The sequence below is a fragment of the Ranitomeya variabilis genome, chromosome 4 (genome assembly GCF_051348905.1).
Source record: "Ranitomeya variabilis isolate aRanVar5 chromosome 4, aRanVar5.hap1, whole genome shotgun sequence".
NCBI lineage: Eukaryota > Metazoa > Chordata > Amphibia > Anura > Dendrobatidae > Ranitomeya > Ranitomeya variabilis.
The window spans coordinates 397,375,497-397,401,520 of NC_135235.1; the positions used below are offsets into that span (position 1 = coordinate 397,375,497).

At 41.7% G+C, this 26,024-nt stretch overlaps 1 protein-coding gene across 3 annotated transcripts in view; it reads left to right on the top strand.

The window, feature by feature from the left end:
• LOC143764882 (membrane-spanning 4-domains subfamily A member 4A-like) overlaps window positions 1–15,415 on the top strand; it is a 161,473-nt gene extending 146,058 nt beyond the window's left edge. For 2 of the 3 annotated variants that reach the window (XM_077250950.1, XM_077250951.1), the window contains exons 5-7: window positions 1,128–1,259; window positions 10,367–10,489; window positions 15,224–15,415. In XM_077250950.1, coding sequence (XP_077107065.1) covers window positions 1,128–1,259; window positions 10,367–10,489; window positions 15,224–15,322 — 354 coding nt within the window. In that variant the 3' untranslated portion in view covers window positions 15,323–15,415. The remainder of the gene's footprint in view (window positions 1–1,127; window positions 1,260–10,366; window positions 10,490–15,223) is intronic. The other variant, XM_077250952.1, reaches the window with a different exon arrangement.
• Window positions 15,416–26,024: the final 10,609 nt, after the last annotated feature.

Below are 26,024 nucleotides of genomic sequence, written 5' to 3' on the forward strand. Positions count from 1 at the left end.
AATATCAGTAAGAAACAGAGAAATGCCAGCAAGACACCTGCCAACCAGGAGCTCAGAGATTGCTTCACTCAGTTAGACTGAGCACACAAAATACTCAGCAACAGGAAGCTGCACAGGGCCAGGTATATATAGCAGGGCCAATCAAGCTCAGTAAGGACGGGGACAAATCAACAGGGCAGTGATGATCTCTATCCAGACGAAGTTCATATGGTTTCAGACAGAAGTCAAGTAAGTTCCGAATAGCTCCTCAAGCAAAGGAACAGACTAACAAACAAAGAGTCACAGGTTCAAATCCTAACACTGGAGCACATTCAGAAAAAAGCTGTCAATATGGTGAGTAGACTGCAAAGTATGTCATATGAGGAATGATTAAAGGATCTGGGAATGTTTAGCTTGCAAAAATAAGGGTTAGAGGAGACTTAATAGCTGTCTACAAATATTGGAAGGGATGTCACAGTGTAGTGGGATCATCCTTGTTCTCATTTGCACATGGAAACATGAGAAGCAATGGAATGAAACTGAGAGGGAGAAGATACAGATTAGATATTAGAAAAAACTTTTTGACAGTGAGAGTGATCAATGAGTGGAACAGGCTACCACGAGAGGTGGTGAGTTCTCCTTCAATGGAAGTCTTCAAGCAGAGGCTGGACAGGCATCTGTCTGAGATGGTTTAGTGAACCCTGCATTGAGCAGGGGGTTGGACCAGATGATCCTGGAGGTCCCTTTCGACTCTAACATTTTATGATTCTATGAATCAGACCAGTCGACAGCCCAGATTACCCTTTTTATTATCTGACTATGCATATGCTACCGAACAATACTACGTAGTTAACAGTTCATGGCAGGGGAAAAGCAACATTATGTAGCATAAAGCATAACCTTGATATAAACATAGAGGAAATCATGTGTGATGCATTTTGCATATACTGTATATTTACATGTGTTAATACAATGCAGAGCTCATAATAGCACAAAATACTTTTTTTGAATGATGTATAGGAAGATGTAAGATGTATAACAAGATTCTAAAGTGCTACCATGGAGTAAGATGGTCTATTGCAGTTATTCTAAGAATTTTAAACTACCATGTATTTATCATTATTTTGTTGTTTCTATCCTTCATTCAGGTTAAAGCGTCTTTTGGTTTGAACATTGTATCAGCCATAATTACCATCGCTGGAATAATCATTAATATATTGGATTTCTTTGTCGTATACTGTGATTTTGATTATGGGTGTAATTACTATTATCGATCTCCGGTAAGCTGTTATTTTTCCTTTTTCCTTTGCTCATACAATTGTTAAAATATATTTACAAAAAAAACATTGTGTTTGTCAACATTTATACAAGTACTTAACAAAAAAATTTGAACTGACAGATACATAGACTATGCTTATAAAAGTAAGGTACTTATTTGACAAGCTGGCCAATTCCTGTGTATTGCTTTGTACATACATATATAACTGCAGTGATGGGAATGTGTACAGTATATGTATATATACATATATATATATATATATATATATATATATATATATATATATATACAGTACAGACCAAAAGTTTGGACACACCTTCTCATTTAAAGATTTTTCTGTATTTTTATGACTATGAAAATTGTGCATTCTCGCTTAAGGCATCAAAACTATGAATTAACATATGTTAAATTATATACTTAACCCATTACTTGCCAAATTAGCAATTTTTATATTTATTTTCTAAATTACAGATTTTTTTATGATTTTGGGTCCTAAAGAATCAGAAACATTATTTGCCAAATTTTTACAAATACGGATTTTTCAGAAAAGGGCGTCACAATATTCAATTAAAAATGACAATGACATGATTTCCTGTTTTGAAAACATTCATTTTACAAACACAACACAAAAAATTGGACCTAATTATAAAAAAATATGAAATCTTAGTTGCTAGAAGCAAAAGATTAGGTGTCCCAAAAAAAGGACATTGGTAGATAAAGGGTTAACAAAAAAAAGTGTGAAACAACTGAAATTATGTCTTATATTCTACGTTCTTTGATGACTGCTTTGCACACTCTTGGCATTCTCTTCATGAGCTTCAAGAGGTAGTCACTGGGAATGGTCTTCCAACAATCTTGAAGAAGTTCCCAGAGATGCTTAGCACCTGTTGGCCATTTGCCTTCACTCTGCAGTACAGCTCACCCTAAACCATCTTGATCGGTGTTCAGGTCTGGTTAATGTGGAGGCCAGGTCATCTGGCGTAGCACCCCATCACTCTCCTTCTTGGTCAAATAGCCCTTACACAGCCTGGAGGTGTGTTTGGGGTCATTGTTCTGTTAAAAAATAAATGATGGTCCAACTAATCGCAAACTGGATGAAATAGCATGCCGCTGCAAGATGCTCTGGCAGCCATGCTGGTTCAGTATGCCTTCAATTTTGAATAAATCCCCAACAGTGTCACCAGCAAAGCACCCCCACACCATCACACTTCCTCCTCTATGCTTCACGGTGGGAACCAGGCATGTAGAGTCCATCCGTTCACCTTTTCTGAGTCGTACAAAGACACGGTGGTTGGAACCAAAGATCTCAAATTTGGACTCGTCAGACCAAAACACAGATTTTCACTGGTCTAATGTCAATTCTTTGTGTTCTTTAGCCCAAACAAGTCTCTTCTGCTTGTTGCCTGTCCTTAGCAGTGGTTTCCTAGCAACTATTTTACCATGAAGGCCTGCTGCACAAAGTCTCCTCTTAACAGTTGTTTTAGAGATGTGTCTGCTGCTAGAACTCTGTGTGGCATTGACCTGGTCTCTAATCTGAGCTGCTGTTAACCTACAATTTCTGAGGCTGGTGACTTGGATAAACATATCCTCAGAAGCAGAGGTGACTCTTGGTCTTCCTTTCCTGGGGCGGTCCTCATGTGAGCCAGTTTCTTTGTAGCGCTTGATGGTTTTTGCCACTGCACTTGGGGACACTTTCAAAGATTTTCCAATTTTTCAGACTGACTGACCTTCATTTCTTAAAGTAATGATGGCCACTCATTTTTCTTTACTTAGCTGCTTTTTTCTTGCCATAATACAAATTCTAACAGTCTATTCAGTAGGACTATCAGTTGTGTATCCACCAGACTTCTGCTCAACACAACTGATGGTCCCAACCTCATTTATAAGGCAAGAAATCCCACTTACTAAACCTGACAGGGCGCACCTGTGAAGTGAAAACCATTTCCGGTGACTGCCTCTTGAAGCTCATCAAGAGAATGCCAAGAGTGTGCAAATCAGTCATCAAAGCACAAGGTGGCTACTTTGAAGAACCTAGAATATAAGACATATTTTCAGTTGTTTCACACTTTTTTGTTAAGTATATAATTCCACTTGTGTTAATTCATAGTTTTGATGCCTTCACTGTGTATTTACAATTTTCAAAGTCATGAAAATATAGAAAAATCTTTAAATGAGTAGGTGTGTCTAAACTTTTGGTCTGTACTGTATACGAGTCAGGCAGGTAATGGCTTGAATAAGTGACTTCCAACTTGAGAATCTTTCGAACCTGCAAGATCCAAGCTGGATAACAGAGGTTATTGTATGAAGTGTAGACACCTGAGGGCGGATTTCAGCATCTGAGTCCTCTCCTACTAGTTCAAAGGTGTCTTGAAAGCATTCCTCAATGTACAATAGTTTTGGTCCTGAGAACCATGTTGTGCTTTCTAGTCAACTTGCGTCAACTGCCCTAGTTGCATAATCTGCGGAATTCTAGTCCGTGGGTATGTAATGCCACTGCTTCAAATGAACTGATCTCCTGATTAGTAGCACTCTGTTATTGACATAAACATAGAATCGCCTGGTTTTGTTGTGGATATATCCCAGGACTACTTTGCTGTCTGAGTAGAACTTGGCCTGTGTCAGGTCGATATCAATTTCGGATGTGATGAACTCCGCTAACTCAACAGCTAGGACTGCGGCACAAAGCTCTAACCTGGGTATAGTGTACTCTGGTTGTGGTGCGAGTTCGGCCTTCCCCATAATGAACCCAATGTGGCACTGACATTTGGAGTCTACAGTTTTGAGGTAGGGAACAGCGGCAATCACTTTGACAGAAGTGTTGTGAACTCTATTTTTGGGCTCCCTCTAGTGGTCACAAGCGGTACTGTGTAGTGTTGTCTTTCTGCAGGTTGACTTCATCAGCTGGTTCGTTATCCTTGGTTGGTTTCCTATTTAGCTCACCTGGATACTCAGTTCCTTGCCTGCTATCAATGTATTCAGTGCTCTTCAGATTCCTTGTGACTACCTTGCTCCCAGTCTCTCCAAGACAAGCTAAGTTCTTGTTTGTTCATTTTCTGATTATCAGCGTTCATCATGTTTTTTTGTCCAGCTTGCTAAAATATGATTTCTTGCTTGCTGGTTGCTCTAGGGGACTGAGTTTCTCCCCCCACACCGTTAGTTGGTGCGGGGGTTCTTGAAATCTCAGTGTGGATATTTTGTAAGGGTTTTTTACTGACCGCATAGACCCCTTTTGTATTTTCTGCTATCTAGAATTAGTGGGCCTCTTTTGCTGAATCTGCTTTCACCCCTATGTATGTGCCTTCCTCTTACCTCACCGTTATTATCTTTTTGGGGCTTCTATATCTTTGGGGATTATTTCTCTGGAGGCAAGAGAGGTCTTTCTTTCTCTCTAGGGGTAGTTAGTTCCTCAGGCTGGCTCGAGACGTCTAGGATTTTGGGCACGTTCACCGGCTACCTCTAGTGTGTTTGGATAGGTTCAGTTTTGCGGTCAGTCCAGTTTTCCACCTCTTGTCCTATGTTTAGTCACCTTGCTGGAGTAATTTGTGATCCTCAACCACTAAGGATCATAACACAGAAGCATCTGCACATACATGCAGTCTTTGGCTTTGTGTTTCGGTAGATGGCACAGGGGTGTATGGTCTTGGCACGTTCAGATTGGAGAGGGCTGCTAACAAGTTCTTCCACCCCTCCCTCTGGATCCTCTTATCAGCTGGCAGAGGTGCATCCCAGTCAGATTTTTCCCTAGTTAAGTCTCTTAGTAGGGCCTTGCCTTGTATAGTAACAGGAGCTGCAAAGCCCAAGGGATCGTACAGACTGTTGATAGTAGACAGGATGCCTCTGCTTGTGAAAGGCCTTTCTTTCTGGCTGACCTGAAATGTGAAAGTGTTTGACTGTGAATTCCAGAGAAGCTCGAGGCTGCGTTGCATTGATGCAGGGTCTGACCCCAGGTCCAGTTCTCTGAGACCATTATATAAGTCCTGAGAAGGGAATGCTTCTATGAGTTCTTGGCTGTTTGAGGTTATTTTATGAAGCCTAAGGTTCAAGCAGGCAAGCAAAGGTTCAAGCAGGCAAGCATGTCCTGGGCTCTCCTGAGAAGACTGATGGCAGTCTCATTTGAAGGCATGGCTTTCAGACAGTCATCGACATAAAAGTCTTTTTCTATAAATTGTCTGACATCTGCTCCATATTCTGCTTCTCCTTCCTGGGCCGACCTTTTGAGTCCGTAAATGGCGACTGCAGGTGAAGGACTGTTGCCAAAGATGTGCACTCTCATGTGATACTCTGTGACTTCTTTACTAGGATCATTGTCTCTGTACCAGAAGAATCTTAGGAAGTTCCTGTCTCTCTCTCTCACAAGGAAACAATGGAACTTCTGCTGGATGTCAGTGATGAAGGCAATGGAATCCTTACGGAAGTGCATGAGTACTCCCAGCAGTTTGTTATTCAGGTCTGGTCCTGTCAGTAGAACGTCATTCAGGGAGACATCATTAAACTTAGCACTGGAATCAAACACGACTCTAATCTGGCCTGGTTTCTTAGGGTGGTATACTCCAAATATGGGTAGGAACCACCATTCTTCAGAGTCTTTGAGAGTGGGAGCTAGCTCTGCATGACAGTTTTCGAAAATCTTTGACATGAAGGAGAAAAAGTGATCTTTCATCTCTGGTTTCTTTTGTACATTATGTTTGAGAGAGGAGAAACGTTGTAATGCCTGATTTCTGTTGTTCGGTAGACGTGGTCTGTGGGTTTTGAAGGGAAGAGGTGCGACCCAGCTGTTGGTCTCATCTTTAACAAGTCCCTTGTCCATTATCTCTAAAAACAACTTGTCCTCTATGACATTGCCACTTGGTTGTCCTGCTTAGTTCTCTGGAAGACTGTGCACCCTAACTGATCCTCATAGCTTCCTGACACTATACTGCTGTCGTGACTAAAGTCTATTAAATGGTTGGGCAGTTGGATGCTGTGTGGCAGTTCCCTGACATGGAACTCATTGTTACAAGGTTGAAATAGACATGGTCATGCTTTCTCCAATGTATTTGTTAGCATGCTTGTCACAGAAGACGGGGCGTGCATGCGCCCCAAGCATAGGTTGCCAATTATGACCCATCCTAGGTCTAGCTTTTGGGCATAGGGAGCATTGTGGAGTTCATTGATATGACGTCTCACTTTATGAAACTGCAGGATATCTCTACCCAACAGCAGAATTATCTGGGCCTGGTGGTCAGGTTCCGGTATAAGGTGTGCTAGTCGTTTCAAGTGATCGTGATGGATTGCTACATCTGACATAGGGATTTCAGATCTGTTGTCTGGGATCTGGTTACATTTGATGATCGTAGGTAGAGGTAGGCAGAATTGTCCATCTAAGGACTCGATTTGGTAGTCAGTAGCTTTCCTGCCTGCTGTTGTCACAGTACCTGCACGTCTTTAATGAATAGGGAGTGCTTGGCCCTTTGATGTTGAGTAGGCCAAAGAATGTTGATCTAGCCAAAGATCGATTACTTTGATCATCCAAGATAGCATACAGTCTTTCAGCTTGGTCTCTATGGCCTTTTCGGTAGACTCTGACGAGGCATATTTTTTGAACAGGACCTACTGTCTATTGTCCCTTTGCAGAGTTCTGTACATTGTGAAGTGATCTCTGGCACAGCTGTATCAGTGTGGCATGTTTTGTGTACTCCATGGAGCTTGGCCAGGGTGTAGAGCAGTGTTGTGGTCTGTGGTGCCACATTCTGTGCATTTTACAATGACCTTGCAATCCTTGGCGAGATGCATTGTGGACGAGCAGAACTTGTAGCAGATACCGTTTTTTTTTCAGGAAGCTTCTGCGATCTGGCATAGATTTTCCTCTGAAGGCTCTGCATTTCAGGAGAGGGTGAGGCTTCTGATGAAGTGGGCACTGCTTGTCAGGTTCCTGCGCCTTTGTCTCTGATTGGGAGCAGCCAGCAGACTTGTAATTAGAAAAGAAACATAAGTCTTGTGTACTGCCACAGATGTTCTGCGTGGATTTGCAGGTGGTGACAGTGTGACATATGGTATTGCAAAGTCAAAGCTGGGATCGTTTCTATTTCTCGCTAGTTGGTGCATAAAGTCTACAAAAACGGAGAAGGGATGGAATGGAACACTGTGTTTGTATTTGTACGTGGAATCATGCGTGAGCCACCTCTCCTGCAGATTGCAGGGCAACTTTTGGACTATAGGGTTAACACCTTTGGCTGTGTCGAGGAATGCAACTCCCTGTAGGTTGTCCTCATTTTTGGCAACTTGGACTTCCATTAGCAGGTCGCTTAGTTCCCTAAGTTTCTGGAGACCTTTGTTAGAAATTTTAGGGAAGTCATCGATTCTTTTGAACAAGGCTCTTTCTATTACCTCTGCTGAGCCATAACACTCATCCAGCCTCTTCCAGATCTCTTTGAGGCCAGTCTCAGGGCGGTTTATATTAATGTCTCTGATCCTTACTGCGTGATTGACTGACTGTTCTCCCAGGTATTTGACTAACAGGTCTATCTCTTCTCTGTGTTGTAGCCCCAAGTCTCTAGTGACATTTTGGAAGGAAGCTTTCCAAGCTCTGTAACCTTCAGCTTGGTCAGTGAATTTCATGAGTCACTTGGCAACCAGTTCACGTCGTGTGAAGAACTTGGCAAATTCTGTCGTGAACCGGTTGTCAGCAGAGTATAATGGTGATGGGACGCCCTGATAGTGATGTGAGGTGTGTTCATACCTGTTAGTGTCCTCAGGGTGGCGCCAGCCGGTGTCGTATTGCTTCCCTCTGATGTACGGTGTGTCAACAGGGTGATCCACGTTGGTTACCTGGCCAGGCTCAAGGTAGTCATTAGCAGAGTTGCTTTGCCTCACGTTTTCGAGTTCGTTTCTATCCTGGAGCTGAGCCTCATGATGACTCTCGCTCACTTCGTTGTATTCTTGTTATGGTACTGGTTCAGAGTTATAGTTTGGATCAGGAAGTTCATTAACATACTGAGATGTGCGTTGTGGTGTGTCTTGCAGTGGAAACTCCAGACTCAACTTACTGCTTCGACTATGCAGCTTGGGGTTTTGTGCGGCTGCTAGCGATTCTGCTTCTGCGAGGGCTGCGGCAGCTTCCCTTTTTGCTGCTAGGCTTTCTAAGGCGGCATCCATGCATGCCTTCTCTAATTTAAGTTGCATCTCTTGGTTGGCACTCGCTCGCATTTTGGCGGCTTCAGCATTCGCATGGGCAAGGGCGACTGCGCTGCTGATGGATGTTGTATTTGAGGAGACGGAAGAAACAGATCTTGTCCTATATGATTTGTGAGACATGGTGTCTTGCGAAAGTGCTTGGCTGTGCAGACATTGCTGTAGCTGTATTTAGTCTCTGTATAGCCAGTTACTTGAATCCCACTAGTTGGATGGCTGAAGTTTCACTGAATTCCGCTAGCGGGATGGTTGCCGTTTCACTGAATCCCACTAGCTGGATGGTTGCCATTTCACTGTTCTGTCCTCACTAAATAGCTAAAAAAGCTGCTAGGAAACCACTGCTAAGGACAGGCAACAAGCAGAAAAGACTTGTTTGGGCTAATGAACACAAGGAATGGACATTAGACCAGTGGAAATCTGTGCTTTGGTCTGATGAGTCCAAATTTGAGATCTTTGGTTCCAACCACCATATCTTTGTGCGACACAGAAAAGGTGAACGGATGGACTCTACATGCCTGGTTCCCACCGTGAAGCATGGAGGAGGTGTGATGGTGTGTGGGTGCTTTGCTGGTGACACTGAAGGCATACTGAACCAGCATGGCTACCACAGCATCTTGCAGTGGCATGCTATTCCAACCAGTTTGCGTTTAGTTGGACCATCATTTATTTTTCAACAGGACTGTTCTGTCCTCACTAAGTGAGGCAGGCTCATATGTAGCTATACATGCAGCTAAACCGCTATACAGGAGTCCAATAAGGAGACTGTTGTTGAGTCTGTGCTTTATTGAACGTTGAAGTATATTGAAGCGGTGAAACTGTAAACAATCATATACATACAAATCAGTGCATGGTATAGCAGAAATACATACTAAACATGTTGTACATTATGCATGATCATTTACAAGGCTAGTAACTGAACTACTACAACTGACTAAGCTAGGCTAATATTAGAGCAGAAATTACCTACAGAAAGCATAAAAACATACCGGCAATGCAATAGCAAGGGGAATGAAGTGGAAGCGTCTTTCCTTGAAAGCAGACTGAAGGAAGTGAAAAGAAAATGGAGGAAGATGCAGGCTGAGCTACCATAATGCTTTGAAAAAGGGAGGAGAATCAGACATGGAAAATAAAAAAAACAGAAAATAGAACTGTGAACATGACTCTGACCGCTAGAGGGAGCCAAAACAATACAGACAAATAAAGGTATGACTATATATCAATTACTGTATGCTGGCTACTGAGAAAACTGCAAATTATGCAAACAGATAGTCAGAGGTAACAAATTGCATGGCGGAGAAAGAACAAGGACAATGACCCCAAACACACCTCCAGGCTGTGTAAGGGCTATTTGACCAAGAAGGAGAGTGATGGGGTGCTACGCCAGATGACCTGGCCCTCCACAGTCACCAGACCTGAACCCAATCAAGATGGTTTGGGGTGAGCTGGACCACAGAGTGAAAGCAAAAGGGCCAACAAGTGCTAAGCATCTCTGGGAACTACTTCAAGATTGTTGGAAGACCATTCCCGGTGACTGCCTTTTGAAGCTCATCAAGAGAATGCCAAGAGTGTGCAAAGCAGTCATCAAAGCAAAAGGTGGCTACTTTGAAGAACCTAGAATATAAGATATCACACTTTTTTGTTAAGTTTATAATTCCACATGTGTTAATTCATAGTTTTGATGCCTTAAGTGTGAATGTACAATTTTCATAGTCATGAAAATACAGAAAAATCTTTAAATGAGAAGGTGGGTCCAAACTTTTGGTCTGTACTGTATATATATATATATATATATATATATATATATATATATATAGTACACTCATTTATAAGCATCACGCAAACCTAGACATATAATTTACAGCAATTTAGAACACTCGTTCTGCTTGTTTTAATAATCCAGTTGTACTAAGTGGACATGTTTGTCTCTTTTTTTTTTAGGATGGTGCATATGTAGTCTTGGGTATCCTTCTTCTTTTGAATCTGCTGGTGTTCTGTGTGACTGTATCAAGTGCTGTATTTGGTGGCCGAGCCCTGGATCAAATGCCATCAAATGTCCATCAAGTAAGTCCAGTATATGTATAGACTCACCGGCCACTTTATTAGGTACACCATGCTAGTAACGGGTTGGACCCCCTTTTGCCTTCAGAACTGCCTCAATTCTTCGTGGCATAGATTCAGCAAGGTGCTGGAAGCATTCCTCAGAGATTTTGGTCCATATTGACATGATGGCATCACACAGTTGCCGCAGATTTGTCGGCTGCACATCCCAAAGATGCTCCATACAAGGCAGGATGGATCCATGCTTTCATGTTGTTTACGCCAAATTCTGACCCTACCATCCGAATGTCGCAGCAGAAATCGAGACTCATCAGACCAAGCAATGTTTTTCCAATCTTCTACTGTCCAATTTCGATGAGCTTGTACAAATTGTAGCCTCAGTTTCCTGTTCTTAGCTGAAAGGAGTGGTACCCGGTGTGGTCTTCTGCTGCTGTAGCCCATCTGCCTCAAAGTTCGACGCACTGTGCGTTCAGAGATGCTCTTAGGCCTACCTTGGTTGTAACGGGTGGCGATTTGAGTCACTGTTGCCTTTCTATCAGCTCGAACCAGTCTGCCCATTCTCCTCTGACCTCTGGCATCAACAAGGCATTTCCGCCCACAGAACTGCCGCTCACTGGATTTTTTTTCTTTTTCGGACCATTCTCTGTAAACCCTAGAGATGGTTGTGCGTGAAAATCCCAGTAGATCAGCAGTTTCTGAAATACTCAGACCAGCCCTTCTGGCACCAACAACCATGCCACGTTCAAAGGCACTCAAATCACATTTCTTCCCCATACTGATGCTCGGTTTGAACTGCAGGAGATTGTCTTGACCATGTCTACATGCCTAAATGCACTGAGTTGCCGCCATGTGATTGGCTGATTAGAAATTAAGTGTTAACAAGAAGTTGGACAGGTGTACCTAATAAAGTGGCCGGTGAGTGTATATATAATATCATTAAAGATTTTTGTAGCTGCTTTTGAGTGCCATTTTAAGTTTCAATGTACCTGGCATGGATAATGATCTGATACACCAGATATAGTTCGCTGCTTTCTCCTCTGGTGGCCCTGAGGTTTCTTCTCTTCATCGCACCCTGGCAATTGGCACAATGCACGGTCCTATACCATTGGGGTAAAAATAAAATGCTTGAAAAGGTCAGTGTTACTTGGGGTCTTGCGAACATCAGAAGAAAAATAGATGTTTTTGCAGGCATTGCCTGTTGTTTCCCCAGCAGTCATACAGTTGTACTCAAAAGTTTTCATACTCCAGCAGAACTGGAGGCTTTATGCCAAGAAGAGCAGGCAGCTTTGCCATCTGAGAAAATAAAGAACCTCATCCACAACTAACACAAAAGACTTCAAGCTGTCGTTGATGTTAGAGGGGGCAATACACGGTATTAAGAAATGGAGTATCTGAACTTTTGATCAGGGTCATTTGGATGTTTTGGGTTGTCATTATGATTTAAAAAGAGAAAACACAGTAGTTTGACAATAAATGGCTTCGCCCAACCACTAACCATGAGTGGAGAAAAAGTTTTGGCGCTATCATTCATATTCTCTGAAAAAAGGCCAAGAAAGCAAAAATCCTGCCGGGGCATGTAAACTTTTGATCACAACTGTATTATTCTGAATGATGGTATTGAAGGGAGATGCTTTATTTCCTCTGCAGAAATTGTTTTGTTTATTTTTGCTGTTCAGGTATAGTGTAGTATAGAGTATAGTATAGTTAAATAGCAGGGATCAAGTATATTCCAATGTTCATTTACATTTTTTTCAAATCTAACTATGGCCACTATGAAAACTTGTAACAAAATTATGATTATGTTTCTTTATTTTACCTGAGCTGATGCTACATTTATTAAACAATCATTAAAATTTCTTTGAAAATCAGACTTTACCATTTTAGTAGGGTATTCTGTTCTTTCGGTTATCTTTGTGTAATCCAGGATTGATTGGTTTAACCCAAAGTGTTCACACTTTTCTTCCTAGTTGTAAAGGACAGGCTGAAAGTGATGTTCTGTTAAAAGGAACCTATCATCATTACTGTCATCAAACCATGGTCAATATGAATCAGATACTGACTGCGTTATTGCAGCAATGCATGTTTTCCTCTGAAATGCTGCTGGTTTTCAGAGAAAGCATAAATTGAAAACACAGACAAATCTAAGTTTTATGGCAAATATTCAGTTTAGCACCCTCTCCTATACAAAGCTTAAAGCAAACTTATCATGTGGAAAACATACTATTAACCTACAGATATGGGGTTAATCTGCAAATTAATAGTGTTCTGAACCTAGCCGATGCCGACACTTAGAGCTGCAGCCAGGAGGTAAAACTTTATTCCCTCGTCCATGCATGAGTTTTGTTTACGGATCTATGTATAGGGAAAGGTGGCTGGAACCACATTCCAGGCACTGACTGACAGCAGCTCATCATTAGGGCTGGCTGTCAGTCAGTCCCAGAGGTGCAGTAACAGCTGTCCCCTTTCTTCCCCCTATATTGTCCCTCAACTTTCCGCAACTTTGCAAACTCACACTTTCCTCCATAAGGTCTCCTCACAGTATTCTCCCCTATACTGTTTCCTCTTGCTTTCTCCCCATTCTGTCTCCTCACATTTCTGCCCCATAATGTTCCCTCCCATTTCCCCTTACTATATCCTTACACTATTCTCTCACATACTATTTCCTCCTGCTTTCCCCCATACTGTCCCCTCACACTGTTTTCCTCCATACAGTTTCTTCCTACTTTTCCCAATACTGTCCCCTCACACTTTTCACCATACTGTCTCCTCACACTACTCTCCACCATACTGTTTTCTCACACTATTTTCCTCATATTGTTACCTCCTACAGTCACATTTCCCTTACACCTTCTTTATTTATTAATTTATTTTTTTTTATATAGCATTAACATATTCCGCATCACTTTACAGTTTTCATACATTATCATCACTGTCCCTGAGGGGGCTCGCAATCTAAATTCCCTATCAGTATGTCTTTGGAATGTGGGAGGAAACCGGAGTGCCTGGAGGAAACCCCCGCAAATACGAGGAGAACATACAAACTCCTTGCAGATGTTGTCCTTGGTGGGATTTGAACCAACGACTCCAGCGCTGCAAGGCTGCAGTGCTAACCACTAAGCCACTGTACTGTACATATCCCCCACACTATCCCCTCACACTTGCCCCATACTATCTCCTCCTATGCTCCCCCATACTTTCCCCTCACACTTCCCCCATTCTGTTTTCTTACTTTCCACCATAAGGTCTCCTCACACTATTCTCCCCATACTGTTTCATCCTGTTTTCCCCCCATACTGTCTCCTCACACTTCTCTATCATACTATTCCCTCACACTTCCCCGCCATACTATTCTCTCACACTTTTTGGTGACACTAATCAAATTTGAAGGGCCAAAATGAAGGTTACCATATAAATGGGGCTACTTACACAAATGTCACAAAGCCTTCTTTTGCAGAATGCTAACCTTTTGGATAACATTTGAGTCACACAAGTTTTGCAGATCCCTTTAAATGCACACGTAAGAAACAGTGTATTAGAGTCTCCATCTCTAGGGATGAGTGGACTCATTGAAGTTCGAGTCTGTTGGGTTCAAGCGAACTTTAGTCAAAAGTTTGGTTCAGATACCAGAACTCTATCTGAACTTTTACCAGAACCCAAACCCCATAAAAGTCAATGGAGACTCGAATATTGCTGTTGTAAAATGGTCACAGTGAAGGCTAGAGGGCTGCAAAAGTCTCTCTATTTTTTTCTCTCTCTCTCTCTCTCTCTCTCATTCGAATTAGTGAAGTAATAAAATCCATTTAAATAGCAATTATGGTTGTGTGGCAGTGCAGTTTTTGTGGCAGTTTCTCAGTAAGTGTTTTAAGTGAAAGCTAGAAATAGATTCTGTTACAAGCAGAGTGCTATTGATATTAAACTGCAATGTGTACCAATGGACAACTACACATGAGACTTGTGGTTCTACAGAACAAGAGTCTTTAAAGAGGTTGTCCAGTTAGAAAATATTGATTACGTACTTTAACATTCGGATAGGCCATCCCATCAATATCAGATGGGTAGGGATCTTATACTCTAAACCGCCAATCAGCTATTACAAGCTCAGGTGGTAAACACATCTTAGGGTATGTTTCCATGTGGCGTATTTGCTGCAGATTGCACGCTGCCTCCAGCCGTAGCGTCCAATCCGCAGCGTCCAAATGTTACAGCATAGTGGAGGGGATTTTATGAAATCCCATATCCACTATGCATACAAATACACAGGTGGCAAAGCTGTGTATACGCACATGCGGTGGGTCTTTATAGACTGCAGCATGTCTATTTATCTTGTGAAGATGCTCAGTCTCTGCAAGATAAATAGCACCGTTCTTTGTACAGGATGCAGTGATTCCGCATGGTTCAATGAACACATGCGGAATCACCACGCTTACAAAAGCCGGCAGCACTTTGGACGGGGTGGGTGTCTGCTGCGATCAAAGCACTTGGAATACGCCATGTGTAAACATACGCTAATGGTGTGGTACAGCACAGCTACATTTAATGTGTATTAGGTGCTGCAGAACAGACCTATTCTATTCAAGAGACTGTAGTGTGTTCTGCCTTTTTGCTTACATGGGAAAAGAAGTGCTGAATACATTCTAGTGTATTTTATTATTTTATCATTGGTACTGCATTTTTAAACTTTTGCATTTAGGATGCTAACCTATGTTCAATAACCCATTATCACTTTTATCATTACAGGTGCTTGTAATTCAGAATGTGGCACAAGGGCCTCCATCTGCCTATCCACCAAACACTTCAGAGTTCCCTGTTCCACCTAATATGTATACTCAAAAATGAAGATGGTGTCAAAATACAGACTACTGATGTTTTTAGTGTTTTTAGAAAAGAAGATTCAGAGATTGTCTGTAAAATAAACATATTTTAGTTGAACTAACTGCTTTAATTTCATTAATGTGAAAAATAGAAAACTATTTATTTTGCCATACTATTCCATTCATAAGTGACGTTAAGACTCTGTCAATACTCCGACATCCTAGATACAAAGTTCAATTATTCATCATAATTTCATACGTAATTCATACGTAATTTCAACGTAAGTATTCATTCACCATATAATCAGGTATTTATAACTAGGCATAGGAGAGCAGGTACCTAGGACATAAGGGAGGAAGGGGTGGCACTTTGCAGAGAAGTTACCAATTTATTTCCGTTTTCACAAAGTAAGAAAGTGCTGCCTCCAGATGAATGTCTAAAAATCGAGCAGCAGTAGGAAAGGAGGGGGTGGGACCTTGGCACAGTCTGTTTTACTATAAGAAGTCAGGGACCCAGCTCTAGTAGCAACATGCTGTGAGACTGAATTTCAACACCCATTCCTGCTCTGAAAACAGTGGAGCTTAGAAAAGTGTGAATTAGCAGGCAGCTGATAGGTCACATACCTCCCAAATTTTGGAAAAGAGAAAGAGGGTCAAATTATGTTGAGCGCAAATTTACCATTTCTTTCTACCCTTGTTGGAGAAGATGTCAGAGGGGCACTGGCAGTGAGGGAAATTCAGCAGCTGCCCGAGACTGCAGGGTGTAGACCAAAATCAGGGACTGTCTGCATTGGATCAATTCACAGGACTCTGGTCCAGTGTCTAGGTCAGTGCTACCAGGTGTCTCGATGGGAGTTTATGAATCTCTTACCTTCCGGCGCACCAGGGCTCATGCAACATCATCTGTGTTTCCTGCTCATCTCTAGTTGAGACCTGTGGATTTATTTTTCATTCATTTGTGATGTTGCCTAGGGTGGTAGTCATATTCGAGTGTCATGAGTTCGACACCACGGCATGCTATAAAAAACAGGCGCCTGTTTCCAGTGTATGTGTTGCTGTTGTGGCTGTGAACACTTCTTGTGCCCTATGGTCTGCCATGCTTAGCATGGCCAAGGTTCCCCTTAACCCCACGAATGGGAGACAACATTGATGTATAAAAACAAGTTTAACTTTACTGTTCACTTCATTGATTCACAAAGCACAGCAGGAGATGCAGACATCTTTCTTTAGGTTGCAGTACAGAGACATCTCTTCAACAAACATTTTTCAACCGCACAAGTGTTAAAACTTCTCACTAGCGGAGTAATGAGTTTTCAAGCTTCCTCAACAGCTATGCATCTTCAGATGCTTCTTCTAACTTTCTCTAGCTAAAGCACTTTCAGGAACTGAGTAAATGAAGCACCTGTGACCAATGTCTTTACTGTATGTGCCCCCAGTCTCGCTGAATAGTCTCTTCTTAGACCTACAGGTGTCAAGCCTTGGATGACACATCGTGTTCCCAAAGTCCTATAGGATATCTCACAGGTTGCTGACCAAGAGCTCCCTTTCCACAGTCACCACTCGAGCTCCTTAGTCATTTTCCTTCTTTGTCTGCTTCTCTGTTCTCCTCTTCCACACACGCACACACACACACACTCTCCGGTGTAGATCACCTTGACCATAGGAGGGTTCCTCGTCTGATCTCACTCTTAAGGCCCCGTCTCACATAGCGAGGTCGCTAGCGAGATCACTGCTGAGTCACAAGTTTTGTGACGCAACAGCGACCTCTGTAACGATCTTGCTATGTTTGACACGTACCAGCGACCCGGCCCCTGCTGTGAGATCGCTGGTCGTGTCGGAATGGCCTGGACCTTTTTTTGGTCGTTGAGGTCCCACTGACATCGCTGAATCGGTGTGTGTGACACGGATTCAGCGATGTCTTCGCTGGTAACCAGGGTAAACATCGGGTTACTAAGCGCAGGGCCGCGCTTAGTAACCCGATGTTTACCCTGGTTACCATCGTAAATGTAAAAAAAAAAAAACAGTACATACTCACCTTTCGGTGTCCGTCAGGTCCCTTGCCATCTACTTCCTGCTCTGACTGAGTGCCGCTGTACAGTGAGAGCAGAGCGCAGCCGTGACGTCACCGCTGTGCTGTGCTTTCACTTTACGGCGGCACTCAGTCAGAGCAGGAAGCAGACGGCAAGGGACCTGACGGACACCGAAAGGTGAGTATGTACTGTTTGTTTTTTTTGGTAACCAGGGTAAACATCGGGTTACTAAGCGCGGCCCTGCGCTAAGTAACCCGATGTTTACCCTGGTTACCCGGGTGCTGCAGGGGGACTTTGGCATCGTTGAAGACAGTTTCAACGATGCCGAAGTCGTTCCCCTGATCGTTGGTCGCTGGAGAGAGCTGTCTGTGTGATTTGTTATTTTCCAGTCATCTACTATTCTAGTATAATTGAAATGTTTTGGAACAAACTGCCTATGAAAACAGTATCTTTTTAAAAAAAAATAAGCACTCAAAATGCAAGTTCCAAATTATTATGCACAGCATAGTTTTCAACCTTTTTTTTTAATTTTGAACAAAAAAATGGCCAGTTGTGAAGTTATAAGCATTATCAGCTTATTACAAAATCAAACAGTTTTCAAGTGAAAACTTTATTCTAGGTGATGTTACATTTGCACATAGGACCCCTTGTTCAAAAGAAGCTTCTGAACTCTCTCGTCCCTTGAATTTGTCAGTTTTTTGATGGTTTCTGCTTCAATTGTTTTGCAAGTGGGCAGAGTACCGTCCCAGAGCTGTTGCTTAGATGTGAACTGCCTCCCGCCATCATAGACACTCCTTTTGATGATGCTCCAGAGGTTCTCAATGGGGTTGAGATCAGGGGAAGATGGTGGCCACACCATAAGTTTGTCCTCTTTTATGCCCATAGCAGCCAGAGATGCAGATGTGTTTTTTGCAGCATGAGACGGTGCATTATCATGCATGAAAATGATCTTGCTACAGAAAGCACGGTTCTTCCTCTTGAACCATGGCAGGAAGTGTTGTTATAGAAACTCCACATAGATTATGGAGTTCATCTTTACCCCTTCAGGGATCATAAAGGGGCCGACAATCACTCTCCCCATGATTCCAGCCCAACACATTACTCCACCTCCTCCTTGTTGTGCCTTAGCCGTGTTTTCATGGGGTGTCCATCCTCCACTCCATCCATCTGGACCATCGAGCGTTGCACGGCACTCATCGGTGAACAAAACAGTTTGGAAGTCAGTCATCATGTATCATTTGGCCCACTGGAGCCGTTTCTGCTTGTTGCACTGGATAGAGGTGGTCGACAGGATGGCTTACGCAAACCTCTGAAGGACCCTGCATCTTGTTGTTCTGGGGACGTTGGATGCACCAGCAGCTTCAAAAACTTGTCTGCTGCTATGACAACGCATTTTTGCAGCTGCTCTTTTAACCTTACGCAATTGCCTGTTGGAAAGAGTCCTCAATTTTTCCTTATCAGCACGCACACGTGTGTGCTGGGAATCAGCTACATACTTCTTGATTGTGCGATGATCACGATGAAGTGTCTTGGCAATGTTGATTGTAGTCATGCCTTGACCTAAATACTCCACAATTTGTTGCTTCTCAGCAGCCGACACATCCTTTTTCTTTCCCATTTTGGCAAAAATGTAGGCTGCTTAATAATGTGGAACAGCCTTCTTAAGTAGTCTTGCCTTTATTTGGACACACCTGCCAAACTAATTTGCACAGGTATCTGCAATTGCTTTCAGTGATATAAAGAGCCCTGACACACATCACCATCAATGAGTTTAAATGACAAACAAAAAAATTCTAACCTTATCACTCCTAAACTCTATGTGCATAATAATTTGGAACACAGTGTATATATATATATATTGATTAGATAGAATAAAAGCTGGCAACTGAGCAACCGCGTACAGTAAAATACAGCAGGACGTGACAGAATTTAACAGATGGATTACATGCAGTGTATACACATAGAATAGATACATAGATGTCTGTGACATATATAAGTAGAACAGTGCATGTGCAGCTTACTGTACATGTATTTAATTATTAGAAGATTATTTTTCTGAAAATAAATGATGTGTGCTCCCGCATAATTTTCTTAACCAGTAGATGGAAAGCCGATGGCTGGGGGCTGATATTTATATCGTGGAAAGGGGTAATACCTATGGAGCTTCCGAGGCTATTAATATCAGCTAACAGCTGTATACTTAGCTCTTACTGGCTATTAAAATGGAGGGCCCCCCAAAAAAATGACGCAAGATCCCCCTATAATTAATAATCAGCAAAGGCTATGCAAACAGCTGTGGGATGATATTGATAGCCTAGGAAGGGGCCATGGATATTGTCCCCACCCCTCAGGCTAAAAACATCAGCTCTCAGCTGCCCCAGAAAAGGTACATCTAAAAGATGTGCCAATTCTGGCACTTAACCTCGCTTTTGCCACTTGCTCTGTAGCGGTGGCAAGTGGGGTGATAGTTGATGGGGTTGATGTCACCTTTGTATTGTCAAGTGACAACAAGCCCCGAGGTTAGTAATGAAGATATACACAGTGGGTACGGAAAGTATTCATACCCCTTTAAATTTTTCACTCTGTTTCATTGCAGCCATTCGATACATTCAAAAAAGTTCATTTTTTTCCACATTAATTTACACTCCGCACCCCACCTTGACTGATAAAAACAGAAATGAAGTAATTTTTGCAAATTTATTAAAAAAGAAAAACTGAAATATCACATGGTCATAATTATTCAGACCCTTTGCTCAGACACTCATATTTAAGTCACATGCTGTCCATTTCCTTGTGATCCTCCTTGAGATGGTTCTACTTCATTAGAGTCCAGCTGTGTTTAATTAAACTGATAGGACTTGATTGGCAAAGACACACACCTGTCTATATAAGACCTCACAGCTCACAGTGCATGTCAGACCAAATGAGAATCATGAGATCAAAGGAACTGGCCAAGAAGCTCAGAGACAGAAATGCGACAAGTCACAGATCTGGCCAAGGTTACAGAAGAATTTCTGTGCAGTACTCAAGGTTCCTAAGAGCACAGAAGTTTTCCTAGACCTGGCCGTCCAGCCAAACTGGGCAAATTTTTTAAATTTGCAAAAATGTCTACATTTCTGGTTTTTTCTCAGTCAAGATGGATTGCAGAGTGTGCATTAATGTGAAAAAAATGAACTTTTTTGAATTTACCAAATGGCTTCAATGAAACAAAGAGTGAAAAATTTAAAGGGGTATGAATACTTTCCGTACCCACTGTATATACTATATATATACATATATATATATATATATATATATATATATATATATATATATATACAGTCATATGAAAAAGTTTGGGCACCCCCATTAATCTTAAGCTTAATGTTTTATAAAAAAAAATTTTTTTTGCAAAAGCTATTTCAGTTTCATATATCTAATAACTGTTGGACACAGTAATGTTTCTGCCTTGAAATGAGGTTTATTGTACTAACAGAAAATGTGCAATCTGCATTCAAACAAAATTTGACAGGTGCATAAGTATGGGCACCCTTATCATTTTCTTGTTTTAAATACTCCTACCTACTTTTTACTGACTTAATAAAGCACTTTTTTTGGTTTTGTAACCTCATTGAGCTTTGAAATTCATAGCTAGGTGTATGCAATCATGAGAAAAGCTATTTAAGGGCTCATTTCCACATGCTAGTCACACGTCCGTGTCTCACATGTGGAAACCAAGCTGGGGAGCCGGCACTCCAGAGCGGAGCGTGTGGCCGCATAGGAACACATGGAGCTGCACAGCTCCGCTCCAAAGTGCCGGCTCCACAGCTTGGTTTCCACATGCGAGACACGGACGTGTGACTCGCATGTGGAAATGAGCCCTAAAGTGGCCACTTGCAAGTTGTTCTCCTGTTCGAATCTCCTCCGAAGAGTGGCATAATGGGCTCCTCAAATCAACTGTCAAATGATCTGAAAACAAAGATTATTCAACATAGTTGTTCAGGGGAAGGATACAAAAAGCTGTCTCAGAGATTTAACCTGTCAATTTCCACTGTGAGGAACATAGTAAGGAAATGGAGGAACACAGGTACAGTTCTTGTTAAGGCCAGAAGTGGCAGGCCAAGAAAAACATCAGAAAGGCTGAGAAGAAGAATGGTGAGATCAATCAAGGACAATCCTCAGACCATCTCCAGAGAGCTGCAGCATCAACTTGCTGCAGATGGTGTCACTGTGCATCGGTCAACTATACAACACACTATATATGTTTAAAAGAATATTTCCTTTGAAAACAATGTGTAAATAACATAGAGAATTGCTCTATGTAAAATATAATGTTAACCCTTTCGTGCCAGAGCATGTTTTTGCCTTCGTGGTTTTAATATTACACAGTGTAGGACTGTCCCGATTAGAGTTACCTTGTCATGGTGGGATGGCTTTTATGCTATTTTTTTATTGAAAATAGTATTACTAACTAAACTCTGATATTTAAATGCACTTTTTGCTTTTAATTTACTTAGTTACAGCAGAGTTTTTGCTCACTTTTTTTCCTGTAGATTTTATATGTGTTGTGGCCAATGTGAACATGCGTTTAAGTTCTGCATGTGTACCTACTCAAGTGAAGCCCAATTTTTTTTTTTTTGCATTATTGCATTCTGTGCAAGCTGGGGAGTGGCCTCCCTTTCCTGGGCTGTAAATTGTATATAAGGCTTCCCCAGACTGGTGTTCCACTGGTTGGGCCCAGTCCTTTTGTCTGGCCTTATTCACACTGAGATCAACATTGACCCATGGTTAGATTTTAATATTAGACAGTGTAGGACTGTCCCAATCAGAGTTAGCTTGTCGTGCTGGGATGGCTTTTATGTTATTGTTTTTATTTTAAAAAAGTATTCCAATTTCCCTGACTTGGGAAGATATAACTTAGCGGCTAACTTTAGATACGCCATTGACTGGATAAGGGGTATCTCTCACTTCGCTAGTGTCGGCCTGGAACAACAATTCTACCCACGCATCTCGTTGTCGGCTTTATTACACTTGAATGGGGAGGACCTTCCAGTGGGAATACGGGAACACCCGTCGCTGTGGCAAACGTTACTGACCTGGCGATGCTGTAGAAAGATTTGTAAACTGAGGGCAGACTTGTCCCCTTATCAGCCTTTTCTGGGCAATCCTGGATTCTCACTATTTAGTAATAGACCTTTCCTATTTCTCCAGGCGCGTAGCTTAGTACAGAAGTGTCAGTCGATGGGGGGGGGGTGGAGGGGAGGATTAACCTGGATGGGTTTATTAGAAATGCAAGATCCCAACCGGCTTCTATAAGCAGCATTTACTCGAAAATATGCAAAAAATAGTCGTGGGAGGGGAAAACCACGGGAGTGGCGAGGTGGTTGAAGGACCTGCCATGCCTCAGGGTGGAAGACCTCCTCAATGCTACTACAGCACAAAGAAAAACTCTGCCATACAGCAGCTACACTGACATGGCACTCTTAATATTGCACAGAGCTTACATTACGCCTTACCTGCAATCTAGAATGTCACCCTCCACCATTTATCTGTGTTCTAAATGCAAATCTCGCAACACCGACATATACCACCACTTATGGAGTTGCCCGAAAATTCAGCGGCTATGGGGCGATGTTCATGACGAAATACAGAGAGTATGCGGAGTCAACTTCACGCTTACTCCACAATGGGCTATTTTTAATATTCTAGACGAGGCATCTCACAAACTACCCAGACAAATCAAAGCATCGCATCGCTCTCTTTCATCCGCACTAAAATCCAGTTCATATTTAGAATGGAGTGGATGGACGCGCTGACTAACAGGGAGAAGCTATCAGGTAGATTTATATCCACGTGGGCCACTTTCATTCCATCTCTTCCTCTGGAGATTAGGGAGAATACTTTACTGTTATTTCCATTGTTTTGTTTCTATTGGAAATGTTTGGTTTGTATTGTAAATGTCAAAATCTAATAAACAGATTTACAAAAAAAAAAAAAAGCATTCCCAAAAACTCACTTTTTCTCTAGTAGGTTTTATATGTTTTGCAGCCAATGTGCCTTAATCCTTAATGCAGCAGCCAGGGTCGTCCATCTGGCTAATCGTTACTCGGACGTGTCCGCTCTTCGCCAGTCATTACACTGGCTGCCTATTCATTACAGGATACAATTCAAAGTACTTGCTCTCACCAACAAAGCTCTCCACAGTGCGGCACCACCTTACATCTCCTCCCTCATTTCTGTCTATCGGCCTAGCCGACTGCTGCGCTCTGCAAACGACTTTCGACTAACCTCTGCACTAATCCATACCTCCCACTCCCGACTCCAAGACTTCTCCCGTGCTGCGCCAATCCTCTGGAATGCTCTACCCCAAGATATTAGGACCATCCACAACTTGCATAGCTTTAGGCGCTCACTCAAAACTCATTTGTTCAGAGCGGCCTATCACGTTCCCTAATCAGTCATTTTATGTTTGTGTGTGTGTTGCCCATTCACTATCTCCATCTACCCCCCACCCCCTGAAGATGGCTGGACCATCATTGTAAATACATCATTGTAAATACACACCTGTACTTTGTATCTCCCCACCTCATTGTAGATTGTAAGCTCTCACGAGCAGGGTCGTCTTATTTTGCTTTATTACTGTATTGTTAACATTGTTACCTATGACTGTTGTGTTTGAAACTGTTAAACTGTAAAGCGCTGCGGAATATGTTGGCGCTATATAAATAAAGATTATTATTATTATTATTATTATTAATGTGAACATGCGTTTAAGTTCTGCATGTGTACCAGCTCAAGTCAAGCTCAATTTTGTGTTTTTTTTCCCTTTGTGAGCTGGCCAATTTTTTCAATTCCTGACCAGAGTCATTTTATGAGGTCATAACTCTAGAACACTTCAACGGATCCCGGTGATTCTGAGATTTCTTGTGACATATTGTACTTTATGATAGTGGTAACATTTATTTGATATGACTTGCGTTTATTTGTTTAAAAAAATGGAAAGTTGGCGAACATTTTAAAAAATTTTCAATTTTCAAACTTTTAATTTTTATGCCCTTAAATCAGAGAGTCATATCACACAAGATAGTTAATAAATAACGTTTACCACATGCATAATTTACATCAGCGCAATTTCTTAAAAAAAAATTTTGTTAGGAAGTTATAAGAGTTAAATTTGACCAGTGATTTCTCATTTTTCCAACAAAATTTACAAAACCATTTTTTTTAGGGACCACCTCACATTTGAAGTGAGTTTGGCAGGTCAATATGACAGAAAATACCCCAAAGTTACACCATTCTAAATGCTGCATCCCTCAAGGTACTCAAAACTACATTCAAGAAGTTTATTAACCCTTCATGTGCTTCACAGGAATTTTTGGAATGTGGAAAGAAAAAATAAACATTTACTTTTCTGTCACAAAAATCTTCCTTTAGACCTAATTTTTTTTTTGCTTTTGCAAGGGTAACAGGAGACTATACAATTTGTTTTGCAATTACTCCTGAGCATGCCGATACCCCAAATGTGGGGGTAATCTACTGTTTTGGTGCACGGCAGGGAAGGGAAGGTGTGCCATTTGACTTTTTGAATGTGAAACATACTGGAATAATAAGCATTGCCATGTCGCTTTTGGAGAGCCCCTGATGTGCCTAAACAGTGGAAACCCCCAACAAGTGACACCATTTTGGAAACTAGACCCCTTAGGGAACTTATCTAGATGTATATTGAGCATCTTGAACCCACAGGTGCTTCACAGAAGTTTATAACGTAGAGCTGTGGAAATAAAAAAATATAATTTTTCCCCCCAAAATATTTTAGCTCCATATTTTGCATTTTCATAAGGGTCAAAGGGAAAATTGCTCCATACAATTTGTTGTGCAATTTCTCCTGAGCACGCCAATATCCCATATGTGGGGAATATTACTGTTTGGACGCACGGCAGGGCTTGGAAGGGAAGTAGTGCCATTTAACTTTTGGAATGCAAAATTGGCTGGAATTGATAGCGGATGCCATGTTGCATTTGGAGAGTCCTTGGCATGCCTAAACAGTGGAAACCCCCCACAAGTGATCTCATTTTTATCTAGATGTCTGGTGAGCACCTTGAACCTCCAGGGGCTTCACAGAATTTTATAATATTGAGCCGTCAAAAGAAAAAAGAAAAAAACATTTTTACCACAAAATGTAAAGTGGAAGCCTTCTATATTTCCATTAACAGTTATTTATTTTGTGATTTTTTTTAAATAATTTTAAAACCTTTTTTTAACTTTTTTTTTTTTACTTTTTTACTTACACCCTTTATGGGACTTCAATTTGTATTTGTCTGATCACTGGACTCTTACAATGCAATACACATACAATGCATTGAGATTTGTTAGTTTTACACTGTGAAATCGCTTGTTAGGTCGGCGTCACACATGCGAGTTTTACGGACGTAAGAGTGCAGAAACTACGTCCGTAAAACTCGCATAACATATGGCACAATTATTCTCAATGGGTCTAGTCCTATCAGCCGTATATTACGGATCCGTAATATACGGCGTTCTATGGCCGTACAAAATCGCAGCTTGCTGCGATTGTCAGCGTATTGCGCAAAAAAATCGCCAATGAAAGTCTATGGGGGCGAGAAAAATACGGATTCCACACGGACCAGCAGTGTGACTTGCGAGAAATACGCAGCGGTGTTAGTGAAAAGTCGGTAATTCAATTGCCGGCTTTTCATT